This window comes from Plutella xylostella, chromosome 15, assembly GCF_932276165.1.
Source record: "Plutella xylostella chromosome 15, ilPluXylo3.1, whole genome shotgun sequence".
Taxonomy (NCBI): domain Eukaryota; kingdom Metazoa; phylum Arthropoda; class Insecta; order Lepidoptera; family Plutellidae; genus Plutella; species Plutella xylostella.
The window spans coordinates 3,978,052-4,000,441 of NC_063995.1; the positions used below are offsets into that span (position 1 = coordinate 3,978,052).

General features: G+C 42.5%; 2 protein-coding genes across 4 annotated transcripts; one reads left to right on the forward strand and one right to left on the reverse strand.

Moving 5' to 3' along the window:
- Nucleotides 1-160: 160 nt before the first annotated feature.
- LOC105386126 lies at nt 161-6,353 on the forward strand. Of its 3 annotated transcripts, none has more exons than XM_038108032.2 (7): nt 161-394; nt 525-2,034; nt 2,302-2,473; nt 2,799-2,867; nt 3,212-3,474; nt 4,037-4,220; nt 4,307-6,353. In XM_038108032.2, exons 1-7 carry the CDS (start codon nt 329-331, stop codon nt 5,826-5,828), a joined length of 3,786 nt encoding a protein of 1,261 aa, XP_037963960.2. In that variant the 5' UTR covers nt 161-328; the 3' UTR covers nt 5,829-6,353. The 3 variants fall into 3 exon arrangements, with proteins under 3 accessions (XP_037963960.2, XP_037963961.2, XP_011554925.3); XM_038108033.2 differs by having other exon boundaries at nt 2,802-2,867; XM_011556623.3 differs by lacking the exon at nt 2,799-2,867.
- Nucleotides 6,354-6,514: 161 nt separating this feature from the next.
- LOC105386125 (collagen alpha-1(I) chain) lies at nt 6,515-22,200 on the reverse strand. The gene is made up of 32 exons (XM_038108031.2): nt 21,923-22,200; nt 20,038-20,256; nt 18,628-18,787; nt 17,927-18,089; nt 16,461-16,911; nt 16,155-16,270; nt 15,883-16,002; nt 15,468-15,647; nt 15,234-15,308; nt 15,039-15,149; nt 14,520-14,780; nt 13,832-14,029; nt 13,578-13,694; nt 13,372-13,462; nt 12,560-12,657; nt 12,256-12,417; nt 12,116-12,160; nt 11,834-12,040; nt 11,497-11,748; nt 11,004-11,184; nt 10,755-10,897; nt 10,445-10,661; nt 10,171-10,331; nt 9,814-10,083; nt 9,567-9,728; nt 9,206-9,421; nt 8,786-9,059; nt 8,415-8,564; nt 7,764-7,930; nt 7,216-7,325; nt 7,041-7,125; nt 6,515-6,757 (listed from the first exon to the last, which is right to left on the reverse strand). The coding sequence occupies exons 1-32, from the start codon at nt 22,005-22,007 to the stop codon at nt 6,620-6,622; spliced, it is 5,385 nt and encodes a 1,794-aa protein (XP_037963959.2). The 5' UTR covers nt 22,008-22,200; the 3' UTR covers nt 6,515-6,619.
- Between the last annotated feature and the right edge of the window lie 190 nt (nt 22,201-22,390).

Sequence of the window (22,390 nt, forward strand, 5' to 3'; positions counted from 1 at the left end):
AAAAGACTGACAGCAGCGTCCGCTAGTGTGTCGGCAACTTTACTTCCATAGCCTTTGTGCTCTGTGATCAAATCAAACTCCAAAGTGGCACAGAATAATATATATAACCTACTCTGTGAGTCAAAGTATAAGTTACTCTGTGGTCAAAGTGGCAAAAGTGGCAGCTTGGCAGCTTGTACAGTTTGATTGAGTTGTATTTGGATGAATATTTTATAATAGGTATTTTGCGAATTGATTAGACAATAAGTAGTAAACAGAAAATTTCAAAAGATTGAAAGTGTATTACTGTACAAATCCGAACTGCTTGCATATTTCCTTGGAGGCAGAGATGGCGTCTTCAGATGTCATAGAATTAGGCTCTTCGGACGATGAGCCTGAACCGGCTCCAAAAAAGGTAAATAATACTTCTTACCGTGATTGGAAAAACTTCTTACTGCTAATTGAGTTTCTTTCACAAACCGCTCTTTACCTGTTGTTTAACAAGTGTAATTTTATGAATTGATGTGAATTATCTTTACTTTCAGTCGAAGCGTCCACTGAATGCTATGGTGCATATACCTAATAAGCTTCCAGGTGTAACTATCAAGAAATCTACCATGATACCTATTGTTGACAAAAGCAAGACAGTCTCTGTGAAAAATATTTCAAAGCTGTCTTCAAATCCAGTGGCAACTACAGTGAATAAAAACCTAATGAAAAAAATCATTAGCAATGGTCAAGTTAACGCTAACATAATCAAGACGGGAACTTTCCCTAAGCCACCAAATAGTGTTGTAAATCCGCTAAGTTTTTTGAAAACAATTAATAATTCTCAGATAAATATAAAAAAAGTAATGCCAACTTCATCATCAGCTGCAATTCAAGGTATTAAACCACAAAATCAAAAATGCTTTAAAAACTTACCACCCAGCATTACTATTACTAAAACAAACCCTAATGCTGTTATCATAAAAAAGAGTAAAAACATCCCAATTTCCATATCACCTATTAAACCGTCAAATGCAAATTCTGTTATTATAAAAAAGAGAAAAAACCCTATTTCTGTGTTACCAGTGAAACAGTTACAGAAGAAAATGAAATTGAGTCATTCAGCTACTCAGAGAGAGATTTTAACGGTTGAGCTTGATGATGATGAAGCTTCACAATCGTCAAACAGCCCTCAGTGGTATCTGAAACCCGAAGACCACAAGAGTTTAGAAGAGCAAAATAATACAGAACCTGAAACAACTAAGATGGTAGAGATTACAATTGAAGATAGTCCAATTAAGCCACCACCTAATAAACGCACATGTGAAGTGGGTAAGGAATTTGCAATCACAATTGAAGATAGCCCTGTGAAACTGCCACAAGAAAATAATATTAATAATGATGCAACTGCTAGTGGCAGCGATACTGAACAACCAGTTAACTCAAGTACTCCAAATAGCAAGAAGAAGTTGCAATATCCAAAGGAAACTCAAAATGAAAAAGATGATGATCCTTTACTTAATACTAATGTTACACTGGTTGAACCACACACAATAGAAATTGAGGTTGAACCTTTTCAATCAAATACTGTTGAAGATGCTACTAAAATAGACAATACCTCTACAACCAAACAAAACAATGATATTGTAGAAATAGAAGAGTCACCTGTAAAAAGAGTTGAAGAATTAGGGAAAAAAACAACTCCTGTAAAAGTTGTTCCTAAAACTTCAACTATACATAAGCCTATGAAGAGTTTAGAAGAAAGTAGAGAAAAGGAGCTTGGTGAATTCAATCCAATTTATCAAAGTTTCATTGATCTCTGTTTAAAACTTGAAGACTCTGATGACATGAATAAAATTGTTGAGAAAAAAATAAAAACATACTACAGACAGGTACCTAAAGAATATACAGACTCTGAGGAATTCCTGGAGATGGTGTCTAGTAAAATCATGGCTATGAAAGCAGGGCCAGACAAAATGTATTTGTATATCAAAGATATTGTAGATGAGTTAAATTTACAAAGAAAAATTGCAAAATCTAAAGCAATTGAAAATGAGAAGAGAAAAGGTTGGTAACCATTCAAGTTTGTCCTTTTATCCTAATCCTAATCCTAACTATCCTAACTAATATTATAATTGCTAAAGTAACTGTGTCTGTCTGTTACTCTTTCACGCCAAAACTACTGAACAGATTTGAATGAAATTTGGTATACATATGGTTTAGACCCTGAGAAAAAACAAAGGCTACTTTTTATCCCGGAATTCCCTTGGGAAAACTTTTTAAGAAATATAAAATAATTTAAAAAAAAAACAAATCTATGTTCTTATTTTTTAGAGATGGAAGCAGCTGCTTTCTATGAGGATTTGGAGGTTGACACAAAGCGCAAGAGACAAGTCCGAAAGTTGGAGAAAACTTTGAAGAAACTGAACAGAGCCATTCACAAGCTTGAGGAGCAAGAGGTGGACTTTGATGACGACGGGGACTCAGTCTACATACTCACTGAAAGGTACTTATTCTGATATACGGAAGTAAAGATTTAAGATTTGTAATACTGCTGTTAAGATTTGTAATAGTCCAGATTAAAAGTAAAAGATGGGAGGCACTAGATAAATAAAGAGCAAACATGCTTAGTGCAACTTCTTTTTATCAATATCACTTCACAAGATAATAAATATCAACACAATTAATAATAATGTAATAATCCAACAATGTAAAATTTTATAACATTTAAGGAACATAATTAATTTCATGATCATTCATTTATAACTGCATGCGATAATAAGCACTAACTAAATATGAATAGGCTCAGTAAAACATATTTTTTTGCATAGCAGCGAGGAAGATTCACCTAATGACAAGGATAAAAGTAAACCTGTAGGAAGGGAACAAATCCTAAAAAGGTGCGTGTAAATATATGTATTTGTGTTTATTTTTTGTTACTTTCTTCTTCACATGTACTTTCTTACAATCAATATTGCTACTGTTTAAGATTACCATTAATTGAGGAAGCATGCAAAATCTAATGTCAGTCTTGTAGGTTTCGTCTAACAAAATGGGTTCTTTCACTATGGCTCATACTTTGCGTTATTTATCTAGTGCTGTCATGTTTTTTTAGTTGAACTCTACATTCTAAGGTGCTCCACTCACTAGAGTCGAGGCGGCGTCGCAGCGGCTTAAAATTATGCAGTGACTGGAGCGCCTAACATGCGAAACCTTTAGATTAACATCTTATATATCTCCGTAGGTACAAGGAGCGCCTGGTGCGGGTGCACGCGAAGCTGTGTCAGCTGTCCAACACGAAGATGCCGTCGGAGCCGCGGCTGCACCTGGAGCCGCGGCCGGGGCGGCCGGCCGGGCCCGCGCGCCGCCTCGAGAAGTGGATCAACCGCAAGGTGCCCGTCGGCACTCCGCTGCCGTTCCCTGACTTCCACGACGTGCTGCGTTGCGTCAGGGAAGCTAATCAGGAGGACAAACTCGACTGGAATGAGGCTGATATTATGGAGGAAGGTAATATTGAATTGTTTATGATGATGAATAGTGGGAATGAGGTTTGTGTAAGTTGTGAGAGGGGGCATTAACCCGTTCCCTGTTTTCCACATTTTTAGCTATTTATCTGAGTATAATAGATTCAAGCTTTGATAATCAATAAACGATGTATGTAATACTCCATCTTGCTCATATTGTCTATCAAAGACGTCATTCATGGTGCAGTATAAATATCTAAACTTTAAAAAGTATAACGTGAAAAAGTTACAAATTTTCAGTGACTATAGCCACAGGTAATCTATGTAGTCTTGGTAATTGTAGAATTTTATTGGCTGAGTTTAAGACCTGAAGATTTAGCCTGTGTAGTGTCCCACTGCTGGGCAAAGTCAACCTTATAAATTTACCACCTCTCCCGATCCTGTGCCTCCTTCGGCCACTGAGGTAAAAACCTGTCGAGGTCGTCCCGCATCTCCGTCTGGGTCTTCCGCGACGCTATAAATAATACCCTCTATGAACTGAAGACCCTTTCGATGCCCCTTATAAAAATATCAGTAATAACAGAAATTGTATGCTTTGATTTCAGCTCGAGATTTGTTTACAAGATGCGGTAAAAAACTGCAAAGACGCCGGCAGGAAAATGAATGGCGAATAGCGGCTTCCAGAATAAATGCTGAAGTTGATCCTGTTGAAGAAAGTGAAGATTTGAAGAAGAAACTTGAAAATAATAGAAATCTAGCAGCGCAAAAAGAGTCAGAGCTAATTAACAAGTATGATCTTACCCTGTCTAATAATATTATTTAAATTTGGATTATCATTTTATCGTTTTACTAATTTTAAACAATTTATTTATCAGGTACGCGGATAGACAAAAGCAACTTCAACTTGAAGCAGTCGAAATTGGTGATAAAGAAGCAGAAGAATCACCAGTTGAGAGTGGAGATGATGCACAGGATGAAGCAAAAGAAGAAACTACCCTCGAAACAACTGAAGACAGGAAAGAAAGAATTCGAAGATTACTCAAAGACAAATCGAAGACTAGTACCGATTTAAATAAAACGGGCGCTGACAGTAAAGATACATCAAAAAGTATTGAACAAAACGAAAAGAAAACTGACAGAAATGAAGATGAGAGTACTGATAATAAACTCGATGAAAGCTTAGATCATAAAGTAACTGATACAACACCTAATGCAGAAAAAAGAGTTACTGTGGCGTTAGTGAGTGAGAGCATGGAAGTAGAAATATGCGCGCAAGAAAAAGGTGATGAAGGTAAAAAATATGATAGCACTGAAAGTGTGCATTTATTAAGTGATGACAGCAAAAAAGTTGATTCTGATATGGATGAACTACATTTGCTGGAGAAATTGCATGAGGGCGCAGGTGTTGCCAGTTCTACGCTGGAGTCGTCTGATTCCGACACTCCTATCGCTATATCTGACACATTGGAGTCTAGTGACGAAATTGAAAATAGGCAGATTAAAAACTGTAGCGATGTAGTCAGTATAGAAAATTCCAGTTACTCCGAATCTGAAACATCCAAAGACGTAGAGGGGGCTTTTGTAGATGGAAAAAATACAAACCTGGATGAAAATGAAGCAGGTCAGGTGGCTGACAGTATCGAGGATACCGACAGCCACGCTGCAATGTTGCCCGAGTCTGATGATGAAAATAAGACTAATAATGCTGATCCATTAATGATGGACATTTGTGATGATGATAATATAAGTAATATTGATGCAGAAATGCAGGAAAATATTGATCAACCAAAGAAGAAAAATAGGAATAGTAATGAAGAATATTCTGAGCCAGTTGAAGACATTTTATTGGCATCATCTGACGAGTCTAATGAAGGAAAGTCGAACGAAGTTATTTCTTCTGACAGCAATGGTGACTCAAGAGGTGGGAATAACTATGTAAATTTGAAAGATGATTCAATTTCAATAGGCGATACTGTTGTTGAAGAAAACAAACAACGGTCGCAGTGTCATAGCGAAACACCTATAACTATTGATACAGATTCTGCTAATACAGCTGATGAGAGCCAAGATAAATGTGATGATGCAGAGCATTCAAATAGTGTGGATATAGATACAAAAGCAGATAAAGACGTAGTAGAATTAAACTCTGGGTCAAGTGGAGATAATGTGACTGAAGAAGAACAGGATACTGTACCGATTGCTGATAAACCAGCTGACATTAGTGTAGATTCCGCTACAAAAAAAGATACAAACGGTAACAATAGTGTAGAAACTGAGGAACTGACAGCTGCCAGTAAAGACGTGGGTGATCAAAGTCCGAAAATAGAAGATCTTGAACGTGAGTTACACTCTATTTATAATCCATCCGAAAGTACGGAGAAAACTCATGATCCGTAGAAGATTGATTTTATTATTTGTGTTTTAAAGCATATTTACAATTTAGTTGCTGCAGTTAGCCCAAGTAGGGGTATACAAATGTATGATAAGCTAAATCATTGGTAGGAGGCCCTTACTACTTTTAAATACGTAAATAAGTTAATACTTTCATATACTGCGTGTTAATACACTGCGTGGGTGAACACAATTATTTTTTATTTTATACTGTAAATAGTTAGTATTATGTTACAAAAATTATTACAAATAAGTATTTAGGTAATGAGATATTATTCCACTTCTGTACTGATAGCCATTATATTATATTAGGATGTTTTGTAAAGCTTGTTGTAGGACTAACGAGACGCTGACTAACGCTGAGATGCACGAGTTCAAACGTCCTCTGTGAAACTCGACATAAACTGATATTGATAAGCTGGGCCTGAGGCTGAGCCTCCTCGATAACGCACCTTACAAAAGAGTTGAAATATGTATCAATCAATATAATTTGTCTTCATAAATATGTAATAAATTTTGTTTATAATGTAATACTGGTTTTCCAATTCCAATCTTTAGAGTCTACTTCCCAATACCCAGAACCTAGAATATAGCGGCGGTAGTTGGCCTTACACTTCACTTTTATTAAGTAAAATACCTCAAGCGATATCAAATCCTCTATTTGAAACTCTTTGTAAAAATAAAACAGTATGTTTAGGTCGCAACATCTTTATTTACAATATTTACAAAGGTCGTCATAGCATATGTACAAATAAAACATTATTCCTTCTAGTAGAGTTTCCTAGTTGGGCCGGAGGCTACGAAAAGCAAATATGGCCGGCACTGAAGGCAAAGTCGTGTTCTTCATTACTGAAGTATAGAGGCTGAAAATCTGTTATTGGCAGCCTCTCCACTCTTGAAGTTTTCACTGACAGCACGATTTCCCCAGCTCCATTCTAGAAATGGAAATATGTGTTATCAAAACCTTTTATACTTACATACATATGGGCACGTGTGTAGTGCTGTAGTGCCCGAAGGTGACTCGCAAGCGTGTCACCCGCTTTTCACTGTACATTACTACTCACGTTCCATATCGCCGTTTTTGAATTAGTACAATGCATTTCTGTGTAGGTTTCATCACGATGTGTTACTTATTAAATCAGATACCATACTTATTATACTTTTAATCAGATTATAATACTACTTAGGTATTAATCAGATTATAAAGTTATTTCATACCTTGCAGTCATCTTTAATGATAGTAGGTTCCTTAAAATCCACGTTGTTTTGGCCGATCAGTTTTAGTTGATGCGGATTTTTGACACTGAAATTATTAAATTAATTAAAGTTAGTTTAAAGCAGCTTATAATATTATTTTAATATAGTAGAAATAATATGTACGGAGAATTTTTACCTCTCGTCCTTCATGGATAAGCAGTTGTATGTGAAGTTCTGTCGAGCTCCAGTCGAGAGAAGTCTCAAGAAACGAAGCTGAATGGCTGCCCCCTCCGCATCGTACGACAACTGAAAAAAAAAGAAATTTACAAGATAAGTACATTAAATTTATTTAAATGTTGAAGTCTGTACCATCGTAGTGCTTTTATTGCCGTATTGCTATTTTATGATTAGTCAGTTGACTCGTATTACAATATCATTGGTACATAGGCAACGGCAACCATTTTGAAAAGTCTAGTCTGGAGAAGGCTCTCCTTTATAAACCATCTACTATCTCTAGGTAGTTATTATACATATATAGGTACACGCAGCTAGCACGGGGTGCAAGACTTGTACATCAAGACGTAACAAAAGATTTCGCACTCGCTTTCGAAGCAGCGCGAGATTTCAGTGAGCGTGCGCAGTGTGTGTGTGTTCAGTGAGTGAAAAACTTTTATCACGTCTTGGCGTCGCATCCCACCCTGCTGTGTTCAGTGCTGCACTGCCTGATATTAACAATAAACTTACTTTATATCCATTTTTAATTTGCGAGAAGCGTTTCGGTTTCCCTGTGGTGGTGTAGGTGGCGTCGGGCTGGCGCGGGTCGGCGGGGACGCAGGTGCTGTGGCCCTCGCACCACGCCCGGATGGGGTAGCCGATGGCGCCGCCGCCGCGAGCGTCCACCCAGTACCAGCCTGAGGAAGAAATAGTTGGTGAGTAATGGTGACAAGACAATTTTATTTTGATTGGCAGATAGAAGTGTGGCAGAGGTACGGAGATTAAGTGTGAAGTCTGAATCCCCAGACAAACCAGTAAACTGGATCTAATTGCACTGTGTTTTTTATGATTAATAAATATATTGAAACAAGTGCAACAAGCATAAATCACATGTTGCGCAACAAGCAACATGTGATTGATGTATTACTTGCAGCCCAGACAGCGAACCAGTTAAATAGTAGGTACTCTTTGCAGCGAACGAGCTGTCTTGTAGAGCGCATCTTGGGTCTTGGGCTCTGTGCTACTGCCGCTGTTAGAAATATTCGCGAAAGCGAATTTGTAGATAAGTCTCTAAGTAATCGGATTTGTCTTTAGTGTTAAAACACTAAACGGTGAACCTCTACATGATCATAATGATGATCAAGTCACTATCTTGATAAAACATAATGATAACCGTCATACCATCAGCTAAATCCGGGTGGGTGGTGCGAAGGTCCCGGCAGGAGAGAGCGGGGTTCTGCTGGGAGCCGCGCGGCCGCTTCACCGCCTCCAGGACGCTCCGGGCCGCCACCACCTCGGACAGGATCTCGCGCGCCCAGTCCACTTCTTCATCTGTAGTGTGAAAAACATATTTATGAAACCAAAAGATAAACAAAAGTTAAATATAGAAACCGAATAAAAAGGCAGCCTTATAGCAATCTCAACCAAACAACCTTTGGATTGAAGATAGAATTTAAAAAAATAATGGGATTAGAGGTAGCTGTGTTGCAAGCGGATAATGCACTATTTAAACACTAGGTACATAAACTTTAAAAAGACATTGATGGCATTACCTTCATCATCTTCAACCGGCCCATCTGTTTCTACTTCAGGGGTGTCAAATCTTTCGAGACTGCGGCGGCGTCGACTCGAGTAGGACGCGAACAGTTCTGCAGGTAGTTGCGGGACTGGCGCCGGCGGGCCCGGGGGTCCGGGTGACCCGGGCGGCCCTGGCTCTCCCGTGCGGCCCTCTGGACCCGGCACTCCTTTAGGACCTAGTGGACCTTCTGGCCCAGGCTCCCCTGCTGGTCCTGTGTCACCCTTCGCACCAGGTGGTCCGATTGGTCCCTGTAGAATGTCAGTTTGTTATATTGCGACCATTACTAAACATTACGTAACAAAAACATGGAGTACGATTGGACTAAGTAAAACTCTCAATCATCTTCATTATTTAGGTAATGAAGTTTATGATAAAATCACTGATTGTGTCTTACCGTGTCTCCCTTAACTCCAATAGGTCCGGCAGGTCCAGGCGTTCCCTGTTTTCCAATTTCACCCTGATCGCCCTTGATTCCCATGGGGCCAGTATCTCCAACGTGGCCTTTAGGTCCTCGGCTACCCTTATCTCCTCTTGGCCCAGGTGAGCCAGCTGGACCAACTTTTCCTGGTGGTCCCTCCGGGCCTACTCCGCCTGGTGATCCAGCTTCTCCCTAAAAGACAAGTAAATGGTTACAATAAAGTTAAATGTTAAATAAATAAATGTATATTTTAAAACGTTACGGCATCGGCATGGGGGTGTGTTGTTTGTATTTGGATACGGCGATTTAGTAGGACCGTGTATAATTTTGTACTTACAATAGGTCCTGGAGCGCCCCTGACGCCCTGTTGGCCCTCCACCCCCTGCGGCCCGGCCACCCCCGCCGGTCCCGGCTCACCGGGAGGGCCCTGGACTCCCTGGTCACCCTTATCACCAGGCAATCCAGGGCTGCCTTGCGTGCCAGCCGGACCTTCTGAACCCTGGAAAAGGATGATAGATTTAGGAGATTAATTTATTTTTTGGTAAGCTTCATAATCAACTAATTGAATACAAATCGTTTCTTACCGGAATACCAGGCAACCCTATTTCACCAGGCTTCCCAATAGGGCCAGTAGCCCCAGCCGGCCCTGGAGGCCCGGTCAGTCCCTCTGGCCCATCTGCCCCTGGTTCTCCTTTTAGGCCTTGAGGTCCCGGCTCTCCTCTGTCGCCAGGGAACCCTGCTGGACCATTATCTCCCTTTGGACCTTCCGGTCCTGGTGGCCCTTTCTGTCCTGGTTCGCCGGGCTGTCCAGATGGCCCGTCTTCGCCCTTTGGTCCAGCAGAACCTCTAGGCCCCTGAAATTATGTAGTAAGTTTTGTTATTAGATTTTTTTATACAAACAATTGCAGAAGTTTACATTAGCTAAAATATTGATGACTTACTAATTTGCCCTCCGGGCCCTGTGGCCCAGGCACACCCGGTGACCCGGGTGCCCCAATGTCACCTCGTTGACCTTCTGCTCCTCTCGGTCCGACCTCTCCAGGCATTCCTTTTGGACCCCTACGACCGGGCGGACCACTCAACCCAGCCGGTCCCGCCGGACCTGTTAGAACAACAAAAAATACAGTATTTTACAAAAGATTTATATCAGAAATCGGAGTATTATTATTCATGAGATTTAAGTTACATCTAGTTGAAAATTTAATTATTTCGTACCTATCGCTCCTGGGTCACCCGTGTCCCCCTTGCTCCCCGGCAGTCCCTGCGGCCCCGCGGGCCCGGTCTGCCCAGCTGGTCCGGTGAGACCTCGCGGTCCGTCTGCACCGGGAGACCCAACGGGCCCAGGTTCCCCAGGCGGACCCTTTTCTCCAGGTAGCCCTACATTTCCTGGCTCTCCTCTGACGCCTTGGATGCCTGGAGATCCTTGTGGTCCCTGAAAGAAATTAGGTTTGGTTAATATAATACATAATTGGGATTTTATTATTTTGGACGTATTATATTATTTCTAAGCTCGTGGAAGGCTTACTTGTTCGCCTGCGGCGCCCTTGAAGCCCTTTTCCCCTGGTGCTCCGGGCTCACCCTTGTCGCCATCTTCACCGGGCGGCCCCACCGGCCCCGGCGCCCCCGGCAGGCCTCTTGGGCCAGGCAGCCCATCACGCCCCATTGGACCTATAGATTTATGTGAAATATTAAATCAATATAGGTTGTGAAACGAGAAACAATATTGTAAAAAATCCCCAGATATCATATTTAAAAATTGTAGTAATTTTATTACCTATTAAACCCTGTTCTCCAACTTCCCCCTTCTGTCCCCCAGGTCCGGGCGATCCTCTCGGCCCCTCCCGCCCCTGCGGCCCAGTGGGTCCCTCTGGCCCGGTATCCCCTGGCTCGCCCTTGTCTCCTCTGAGCCCGGCGGGGCCAGGTGGTCCAAGTTCACCTTTTGGTCCTGGCGTTCCCTGAGAAAATAATACCGTTGAACAGTGAACACCAAGTACCAGTGTTTTTCTAAATATTAAATACGTAAGTTGTTCCGGTCAACTTATAGGTACTTTTTATATATTGCGTGGCGTGGGTATAATGAACGGACTGAGAGACTATTTTTAACTTCAACATTAGCCTATACCAGTCCGCTGCTGGACGTAGGCCTCTCCCAAAGCACGCCACTGGATGCGATCTTTAGCTTTCCGCATCCAATCATAACCAGTCACCTTTTTCAAGTCGTCACCCCATCTAGCCGATTGTTAACTTAGTAGTTTTCCAATACATACCGGTGCACCGGGCAGTCCAGTCTCGCCGCGGTTGCCAGCTGGTCCCGGAGAGCCGACCGGCCCCGGTTTCCCTTCCGGACCCGGAGGCCCAGGCACCCCTTCCTTCCCCGCTTCCCCGGGTGCACCCACATCTCCCGGAGTTCCTGGCAAACCGGGTGCACCTAGCGGGCCGGGTGCTCCTGGCTCCCCTACAGGTCCTTGTGGGCCCGTTGGTCCTACTGGCCCAACAAGACCCGTTATTCCTGCTTCACCCTGGAATTATGATTATGCATTATGAACTGATTCAAACCAGTTTCAGTTTATAAATGTATAATAGTTATGAGATATTTGTATATACCGTTGGTCCGCGCTCTCCAGCCGGCCCTGGTGGACCAGCTTTCCCATCAGCACCAGGTGGTCCAATTTGGCCTGGGAATCCTCTGACACCTTCCATTCCTTGAGGTCCTCGCTCTCCAGTCGAACCTGGTGGTCCGGGCTGCCCGGTGTCCCCTTTAGGACCAGGCGGTCCATCTGGCCCTCGGCGGCCTCTTGGACCTCGGTATCCCTGAAAAATATACCATTTAATATGCTTACCTGCCAGATAATTTTAAAATTGATTGGTATTAAATTCAATTCTTACTCTTGGTCCAGGTTCGCCTCTATCACCAGGAGTACCAACTAAACCCTAAAATATAGAGAAAGAATATGAATAACCCACCACAAAACACAAGAATATATCTATAAAATAACGAAATAAATTCAAGCAGATCAGGTTCTTACCATAACACCTTTAGCCCCCCTCCTTCCCCTCCTGCCGGACCCCCCTTTGTCTCCCTTTTCGCCTTGTGAGCCGGGGTAGCCGGGCTGGCCCTGTAGTCCGGTGGCTCCCTTTTCTCCTGAAGGTCCAATCGGCCCAGTTTCTCCTCGCGGTCCTTCTGAACCCTAATAGTTTAAAAAGAAACGATTGTATGTTATTATCAGACAGCATTTGAATGTGGATAAAACAACTAGTCAATACTAGTTTAGCCTCAAAAGGCTTAATTGAAGCTCAACTAACAGGCTATATAATACAGTATTAATTCACCTTTTGGCCTTCAGGCCCTTCAGGACCATGCGGTCCGGCCTCTCCTTGGAGGCCCCGATCACCTTTAGAGCCCATTTCTCCTTTCTCTCCGTCAAGGCCTGAAAGGGAAAAATTAAATGAAACCTATTCATGTTTTGTAAGTTTGTAACTATACCTGTTATACTGTGCATGTGCATTGTGCGTTGCCCGAGCACAAGTTTCGATCCTCCGTTAACGTTGCGTATCGTTGAATCTATGCGATACCTAATTCGAATCTACGGTCGAAATCGATAGCATTGAATGCTAGCGTTGGCTAGGAGATTCGAAGGTTCGTTTAGAAACTGCTGTCTTAACCTTATTATATCCTAAATTTCGCATTTTTTTTGTTTTTATTATGAAAATATTGTTGAAATAAGTGCTATTATTTAATATTATTTAATTAAATAAATAAACAAAGTGAAATTAAAATAATTCTATCAATTATTTTTAAAAGTTGTTTTAATTTTATATCGTATTATGAACAAATATGGACGTTTGTGATTGTGAAACCAATTTGACGTATAGATTCAAACAAAAACGCTAGCGATAAAATTTCGTTCGAATCTATGCGTCAAATTGGGTTCGTAATCGCTAAAATGTCAAATTTATATGGGCAAAGACTTTCGAATCTATACGCTTTCGATACCATAGTCGATAGGTGAATGAATTTCGAATCTATACGCTTTCGATACCATATTCGATAGGTGAATGAACGTCACTGTTATTTTTCCATATGTTTGTGTAGTATCGAAATTTAGTATCGAATCCTGTGCTCGCCCTGTTCACATTCGTACCTCTCGTTCCCTTATCTCCTTTGTCACCAGTTAGACCGCGAGGTCCATCATCCCCTTTATGTCCTCTTGGTCCGGGAAACCCAAGCATACCCTAAAATACACAAGTAACAATTAGCTGAAAGAATTAATTGCTAATAGTTGCACCAATCTATTGAATTCATAATATTAGATGTGTTAATGAAGTGTTTGAAGTAAATGTTATATACCTGTGGTCCTTGCGGACCTAGTTCCCCTGGCGATCCTTGTTGTCCTGGATTACCAGGTGACCCGGGGGCTCCCTCTGGTCCCGGGAGACCGGATATACCTTGCTTCCCTTGCATGCCCTGGAAATCAAGTTAGGTAAGTTGTAATAGACCCTCTGGGTCAGAAGTTTTCAGTAAATTTTCAGTCAATATGTATTTTTTCTGAAAATTTTGTAAGAAACACAAAGGTATCATTTAAAAATATATTAAGTCTGTACCTGTATTCCTGGTGCCCCAATAGGCCCCTGTGGTCCAGGTGACCCCATGGGTCCAGTCTGTCCAGATTGCCCCGGCAACCCGGGCGGCCCGGGCTGACCCGGCGCTCCCTTCGCCCCTTGCGGTCCTTCATTTCCCGGTGTGCCTGGATATCCTATCAGGCCAGGGAATCCTCTGGGCCCCATGAAACCTCGTGGACCCTGAAATTGTTGTTTAATTAGACTTATTAGTAAATTTATCAGGCCTAAGAAAAAACAATATTATCTGGTACTATATAGTATTTTCTATTCTATTCTATTCTATTCTCTGTGTGGGTGTAAGTACCTGTACCTGGCTCTCTCGAGTGGAACCTTTGTGCATATCCCCAAGGTCTAAACTGCCTTCCTAAGCTTGGACCATTGCCCACCACGCTGGTCCACTGCGGGTTGGTGGGTTCACATATCTAGATGTGCTAAATCTAGATATGCAGGTTTCCTCACGATGTTTTCCTTCACCGTAAGAGCGATGGTATACATTGTACTTAAGTTAAAAGAACTCATTGGTACATGTCAGCGCCGGGATTCGAACCCGCATCTCTTGCGTGAGAAGCGGGCGCTTACCCGACTGAGCTACCACCGCTCTTCTACTATAGTATTCCAACGAACCATCTAAAACCACTTATAAAACGAAAACGAATATTAAAACACTTACCAATTCCCCCGGCAACCCTGGTGGTCCCGTGCTCCCGTCATCCCCTGGCGGTCCATCTTGTCCCGGTGGGCCGGGCTCGCCCTGCTGTCCTGTGGCCCCTCTCTCGCCCTTGTCCCCGGGCATGCCTGGCAGCCCCGGGTGGCCCGGCTCGCCCTTCACCCCGGTGGCGCCGGGCGCCCCGCGCTCGCCGTCGTGCCCCGCGTGGCCGCGCCGCCCCAGCCGCCCCGGCGGACCTTGCACGCCCCGCGGACCCATGGGACCCTGGAGTTTCAAGATTTGTTACGTAGAATTCTGGTTTATTTGGGTGAGAGGGACCTCTGCGTATTGTGAACGAAGCAGTGATTATGTTGTGTTTTAAAGTGTAACTTTTAAATTTGTCATACATAGGGGCTAGGAAGTGGTAGTGTATGATTACACTACACGGGTTGACACAGTTCGTAATACACTTTTTCTATCATTCTGTATACATCCAAAGATCCAAAGCTATCGGTAAATAAAAATAGGATAACATGATATTACCGGTTCTCCAGTATCTCCCTGTTCGCCTTTTGGTCCCTCAGGACCTATTTCTCCTTCAGAACCCGGCGGCCCGCTCAAGCCCATAGGCCCTTCTGCGCCGCGCATCGCTGCCTGTCGAATAGTTAAATTGCTCTTACAAATGCCCAACCGACGGATAAATACCTGCGTGGGTTCGCAATAAATATAAATACGTACCATGTGTTGCGTCAACATTTGCCGAAGCGCCTCGGACTGAGCGTCGGGACCTTTTTCGTTTCCAGATTGGTGAAGCTGAAAAAAGGTTAAACGTAATTCGCACGCTGTTAATTTTACTTCCAAAATTTATAAAACGGATCGTCTCGTAATTAAACTAATTAATTTACATCCTCGTCTGTATTGAGGCAGATATTTATTAAAGCAATTTACTTGATCTCTTTCATTAGTACTTACTGGTAAGACGAATACGTGTCCAGGCGGTCCCTGGAACCCCTGTAGTCCCTCGGCGCCGGGCTTGCCGGGGTCCCCCTTCGGGCCGCGGGGGCCGGGCGGGCCGGGCGGGCCCGGGTATCCCGGGGGACCGTAATAAGTACCCGATCGTTCGTAATCATAGTCGTATGATGACCAATTTCCCTAGAAAAAAGTATTTTAATAATGTAAAAGATGGATCTATTTCTGTTTTACAAGGGTTGAAATCGGAAATGCATGCATTTTTATTTTACGCTTCAATAATATTCGCAGTTGACCTATTTCAGCAAATCTATCCGCGGAGTGGTTCGCGCGCCGAGCTGTCTATTCTATTTACTGATAGGTGCGTCTATTTTCATGAGATCGGGTAAATCGGGAAATGTGTGCCGATTTATCGTACCTCGCCAGCGGCCGGATGGGTGAGCCAATCAGTGGCGTCCTCTGTCGTGGAGAGCGGGTACGAAGACTCCGTCGTGACAACGGTTGCAATTTCCATCTCATCGCCATCGCCGCGTTTAGGCTGAAAATGTTTAATCGAGATTATCGATAACGACTAACGATGCTCTTCATTTATTTTCCACGAAAAGCCTTGGAATAATAGGGTGCGAATTAATGGCTGATAATAAATTAAGATAGCGTCTCGAAAGAGCGTTGAATTAAGATTCACTTTACCCTCTGCGTATTTCCTTCCTCGGGCCGGGGCGGAGGTGTGATGTCTATTATGTCACTTATTTCAGTCGAGTCGTCTCCAGTTTCGTCCGTAAATACACCGAAGATGCTATTTTCGTCTGTAAATTGTCATTATAAAGTTAATGAAAAGACGAAATGTTCCCAAAAAATTAAAGTACTTTTTGCTGCTCGAACAACCGGGGTACAACTTTCTCCCAATAAAGCACTATCTAATAAATACGCTAACTATCTAATAAGTATGCTAGTAAGTACATAATAATTATATTCCACCCTTAATCAGTAACTTACCAAGATCAGTCGACGTAGGATACTGCGCCGCGAAGCCAAACGCGTTATGTGCGATGCGCCAGTCGGGGCCAGCCGTGGTCAGCTCGACCCCCGCGGCCCCCCACTGCCCCTCAGAACCATTCCTGCTCTCATCGAAGAACCTGTTCACTCCGTACACTTCTCTCCGGTCTTCTGTCTCTACATTTGGACTCCCTCTCCTATCTTCCGTCTCCACATTTTGACTCCTCATTCCATTAGTTCCCAAGTTGTGGGACGGCTCCTGGGTTTCTTGATAGAAGTGCGGTGTGGGTGTGGTGACATCTGGCGGTGCGGGTCGGTGGGCCTGGCGGTGGTTCGCCCGGGGACTCCCGGGGCCGCCCCTGCCGTGGCCCGGGCAGTCCGGGGCGATCCTCGTGCACATCTCATACGCCGTGTCAGGCTTGTTGGAGAACTGCAGCAGCTCTATATCACCCTGTGGATTGTGACCATTGACTTATACAGGCTGTTGCAAAAAGCAATTTCGCAAATTAATATTGAGATTCTGATTTCATTTTCGGGCTTAGATATAACATGCTTAGTATACTATTTTTGCAACATCCTGTATATTATTGTGATAAATCGTTTTACCTGATTGCGATGTAGTGAATCATATTGTTAATTATTAAATGAATTGATTAAAAATGCGCCGAAAACATTGTGACTGCATGAGCAAAGTAGCATTCAACCCACCTACTAGTGGTAGGTCGATGTTTGGGGGTGACTTTATTCACAGTTCATTGCTTCGCTTCGGTTATTCATTATCATAATTGCTTCATTATATTATCTGTGCTTCGTTTGCTAAATCGTATTAGTATTAAATACCAAGAATACAGCATACCTTTTCATAAACTTTATCATTTACCTACCATTTTTTATGTATTGGTATGAGTATTATTTGAAAAGAAACATATTATATTATATGAAAGGTTAAGAAAATTTAATTAAGTACATTTTTAGAAACTAAATCAAAATTATACAGAGTCTAGAAGTACTAGTTTCTAAAAATATGCAAAGTTTGTATGCAAATACAATATATGGATAGATGTTCGGTACTCTGTCACGGAATATGTCTGCACAGTTTAAAAAAAATGACAATTTGTAAGCTTGCATAATGGATTAACATATGATACTTTTTATCCCGGATTTCCCGAAACCGAACGGTTATAACGCGAACCGTAGTTCGCTGAAAAAGGTAGGTAGTTTACAAATAAAACACCTATCTAATTATTCACATGCTCTTTTAACCCTTCAAAACCCAGCGTCAACTCCGTGGACGAAGCACAAGTTTAATAATGTTTAAATGTCACAGAAGGGCTAGCACGGGGCGCATTTAAGTCGTGACAAAAGGCTGCGCGATGTGAGTGAGCGCGATGCAAAACTTTTGTCACGTCTTAATTGCGCCCCGTGCTAGCCCTTCTGGTTTCCCGGGACTCGCCCAGCTGACCTACCTCGAAGTACTGATCAGGCGAGACCTGCGCGCCGACGGCCAGCGCCCCGGCCAGGTTGAAAGCGCTCCCGGGGCGGCGCCGCAGCGGCTGGGCGCCCACCGAGCGGCAGTCCAGCACCAGAGACACCGAGTCCCCCTTGATGCTTAGCGCTATTCGGTGCCATCTGGTGAGAGGGGGTTCAGGTTGTGACACGTGTGCAGACAAAGCCCGTAAATTGGAGAGGATATGTGTTTTCTCGAAGACTGCAGGGTTTGTGATATGGGTGTAGTGTTGTTAGGAATGGAAGTCGGGAGATTGACGTAGGTCAGTAGTGTGGAAGTTCCCACGATCGCATCATCTTTGGCATATAGATATTGTTAGATTTCTTGAACATAACCTATACCCACTTAGAAGAGTCTATAACTGTATTTAATGCATTTGTTTAAGAGTACGGCGCGGTTACTGTAAATAAACAGACCATTAGGATTCCGGCACCACATTTCAGTTACTATAAACCTAAAGATAAAAACGTGAAAACCTCGTTATGCAGTAGTTGCCCGCATGTGGCCTCACGACTCAGGCCTCCATGATCAAAGCCCTCACAGCGGTACACTTATAGCACCAATCTCGTCATAAATGCCTTCAAGCTACTTGATCCCTACCTGCCGTCAGCCACATTGACCCTGAAGGTGACCAGCTCGTGGTCAAGACACTTCACCTACCTGCCGTCAGCCACATTGGCCCTGAAGGTGACGAGCTCGTGGTCCTCAGGCTCTCCTCGCGTGTCCTCGTAGTAAAGCTCCAAGATGTCTCCGAGGGACACCATCAGCTGCTCGTCGCCGGCGTCCGAGTAGAGTACGAATAGTGGACTCTGCCCCGTGTCTGGGATAGAGGAGGTGTGGTTAGGAAAAGACATAAGTGTGATTACTGATCAGTGCGAGATTGGTTCACATCGCCGGTGAAATATCTTGAATGGCTTTGGTTGTTAAAAGTCGTCGAGAAATTAAGATCATTTTGTATTTACTTTAAACAAAAATAAACTGTTTATTAAATTTCACGAGTTAAACGAGTTTTCCAAATTACCTATAAGTAACAATAAATGAAAGCCGCAGATTCTCCTTGGATTTCCTTTGTAACGCCCTTTAAATTCAGCCAAAAGCATTAAATAAGAAAAGGTAGTAATCATACGACAATGGCGGTTATCACATTCACGCGTGCTAAAATTAACTTCCTCGAGTAAACACCAAACCCCATTAATTCTGGTTCTGCATTTGACAGACAAATATGCTTTCACCAACTGGAATTGAGTTATTGTGTTGACGCCAGCCTAATTACAGGACAAAGACGTACCACATCGCACATCCAGTAGGTGGTTAGTGTATTTTGTTACAATTCCTATAGGTATACATAGGAAGTTGTTCTTCGAAATACATGGTCGATTTGATTCCATTCCATCTCAATTTCAGTTATTACAGTTACAGTCTCCCGATTCACGTTACAAAACAATAGCGCTGGGTCCACATTTGTATAATTTCCGTGTATCATTCTCCATTGCGTGATCGGTAGTTTGGGCCCAATTATTGTAATAAATATTTGCGTCCTACTAGCGATCATGATAGTTACGCCGTACGCGCCCAAGCTACGCAGTTGACTACAATTAGCTGTTATACTCGTAAAGAAACATTGCAAACCTCAGCGATCGATATCGATATGTTTGTGGTTTTAGATGCACCTATTATAAAATGACATAGGTCCTTATGTATAAAAATATATATTCTAAAAGAGGTGAAAAAGTCAATATCATGATAAATATGATGATAAATTTTGCAAAATCGCACAAAAACCCAATCTCCTTTATTTTTACCTTATACAGTCTTACTTTTTTACTATACAGTTGGTAGAAAAGAAAGACAGTAGTTGTGCTTTACCGTCCACTCAAAGGATTCGCGTTATACACACTCACTGAAAACGTTCTCAGAATAGTCCAGAATCCAGAATAGGCCTCCAGTTAAAATAAACGTTTGCTCAAGTTATTGCCAAATAGGGTCGGAAAAAGAAGAGAACTATTGGGAGTGATACAGGAGGAGGTAGGTTCGTGTAAGATAAACAAAAAAATATAGCCAAGTACAGACCTGCCAGCCTCACAACGGTCATGACGGAGAAGTCTTCCGGGAAGGTGTTGTAGAACATGCCGGCGGCCAGCTGCGTGATGGTGGTGTTCTCATTGAGGGTGAGCGCCGTCAGGGGCTGCCCCGGGCGCGGGCGCGGCTGGCAGCGGCCCGGGGCGCGCGCCACGCCTGCAGGGGGCTCCGCCAGCGCGGCGGCCAGCGCGTCGAAGATGTCGGCCTGGTCTGTGGGAAGATGAGGGTAAATAAAAAAATACTTTTATTGAAGTCTGCTCATTCATTTGAATGAGCTATGTCGTAACAGCAGGCTCACATATATATATATATATATATATATATACTTTCTACCAAACCATGTCAGTTCAGTACCTATAAACTATAAACATATTTTTTATGAGCTCCGAATCGTTTTCCGAATTACTCTTCTCCGATAGCACGGTTCGTCGAAATCACTGTTCGTCGACGGTTTGTTCATCGAAAAAATCCTTCTCCGATAGCACGGTTCGTCGAAAGCACTGTTCGACGATGGTTGCTTTGCCGAAGAAATCGTTCGCCGATTGAAAGATTCGTCGAAAGCATTGTTCGACGATGGTTGCTTTGCCGAAGAAATCATTCGCCGATAGAGAGATTCGTCGAAAGCACTGTTCAACGATGGTATATGGTTGGAATAATGATGTATAAACTAGTATAACCTTATTGTGTCATTGTGTAGTATTTAAGAAAAGTAATTTCTATTTCTTTCTACTATAAAGTAATCTTGCTCTTTTTGCTTACGCTTACCCAATACCTATGTGGATGGTTCGTTTAAAGAACACAGTACCTTTTCGAAAGCAATACTTATAATGATTATAATTACCTTAAATATTCCAATAAAAATATTAACCGATTTGGTTCGATTCCTAACGAAAATGGTGAACAATTCTTTGCGGCGGCAATTGATTCTTTCGTTAAACGAACCATCCACATAGGTATTGGGTAAGCGTGAGCTCCGAATCGTTTTCCGAATTACTCTTCTCCGATCCGTGTTGTGTACCTATAACATTATAGCTTGGACATAGCTCAATTTGTTATTCCTGACTTACCAAAGAGTTGAGGTAGATACCTACTACTAGATACCCTATCTAGGTAGGTATTTATACACATGGATACACACAGTACCTTTTCGAAAGCAATACTTATAATGATTATACTTACCTTAAATATTCCAATAAAAATATTAACCAATTTGGTTCGATTCCTAACGAAAATGGTGAACAATTCTTTGCGGCGGCTATTGATTCTTTCGTTAAACGAACCATCCGCATAGGTATTGGGTAAGCGTAAGCAAAAAGAGCAAGATTACTTTATAACTTGGATATTTATTGGAAAACGATTCGTCACACATATTATACACCGTTAGGCAGGCAAACAGAAAGAGAGAGACGTTAGCTGCATATAGAGCAAGTTTAGAAATAGAAATTACTTTTCTTAAATATTACACAATGACACAATAAGGTTATACTAGTTTATACATCATTATTCCAATCATAATATACCATCGTCGAACAGTGCTTTCGACGAATCTCTCTATCGGCGAATGATTTCTTCGGCAAAGCAACCATCGTCGAACAATGCTTTCGACGAATCTTTCAATCGGCGAACGATTTCTTCGGCAAAGCAACCATCGTCGAACAGTGCTTTCGATTCGGAAAACGATTCGGAGCTCTTTTTTTATCAGTATAAAAAAATAAATGCTGCAGTATTGCATAAAACAGATCTGCAGATATTCAAATTGGTTAAATTCGCGAAAACCATCACGCTCATTTATGTAGGTATGAATGAAAGCTTCAGCACAAGCACGCGTGCGAAACAAATAAAAAAGGACGTCAGTAGGTAGGTAGTATTTACTCACCATTTTCGACATTTCCCTCGGCGATTACACAAAGCAATAGGAAAAGGAAATATCGATAACAACGCGCTCGCATCTCTGTAGCCATTGCGGCCCGAACAAATATACTGCTTCAATTATGTTTACATTTGGTCCCATCACGGTTGAGACATGGGTAGCAAGCTCCTCGCTTGGTGGTTGCGTCGGCTAGGACTGGCTCAGGTTCGAGTCCCGGCCACGGCCGAGCGGGCTCATGTCTCGAGCGCCGCCACTGGTCTGCAAGTCGCCTGCGCGGGCGCCACTACGCGCCTTCCAATTAACATGATGATTCCATTGGTGTCAAAATAATGAAAATCATAGACGAGGCAGAGATCAATAACCAGCGGAGTTCGTTGCTTCTTGTGGGCAGGCAATTAGTTACAAGAACTCTGATTGAAGTTACTTGGTGTGAAACATTTTGTTTATTAATGTTTATGAATACCCAGAACCGTT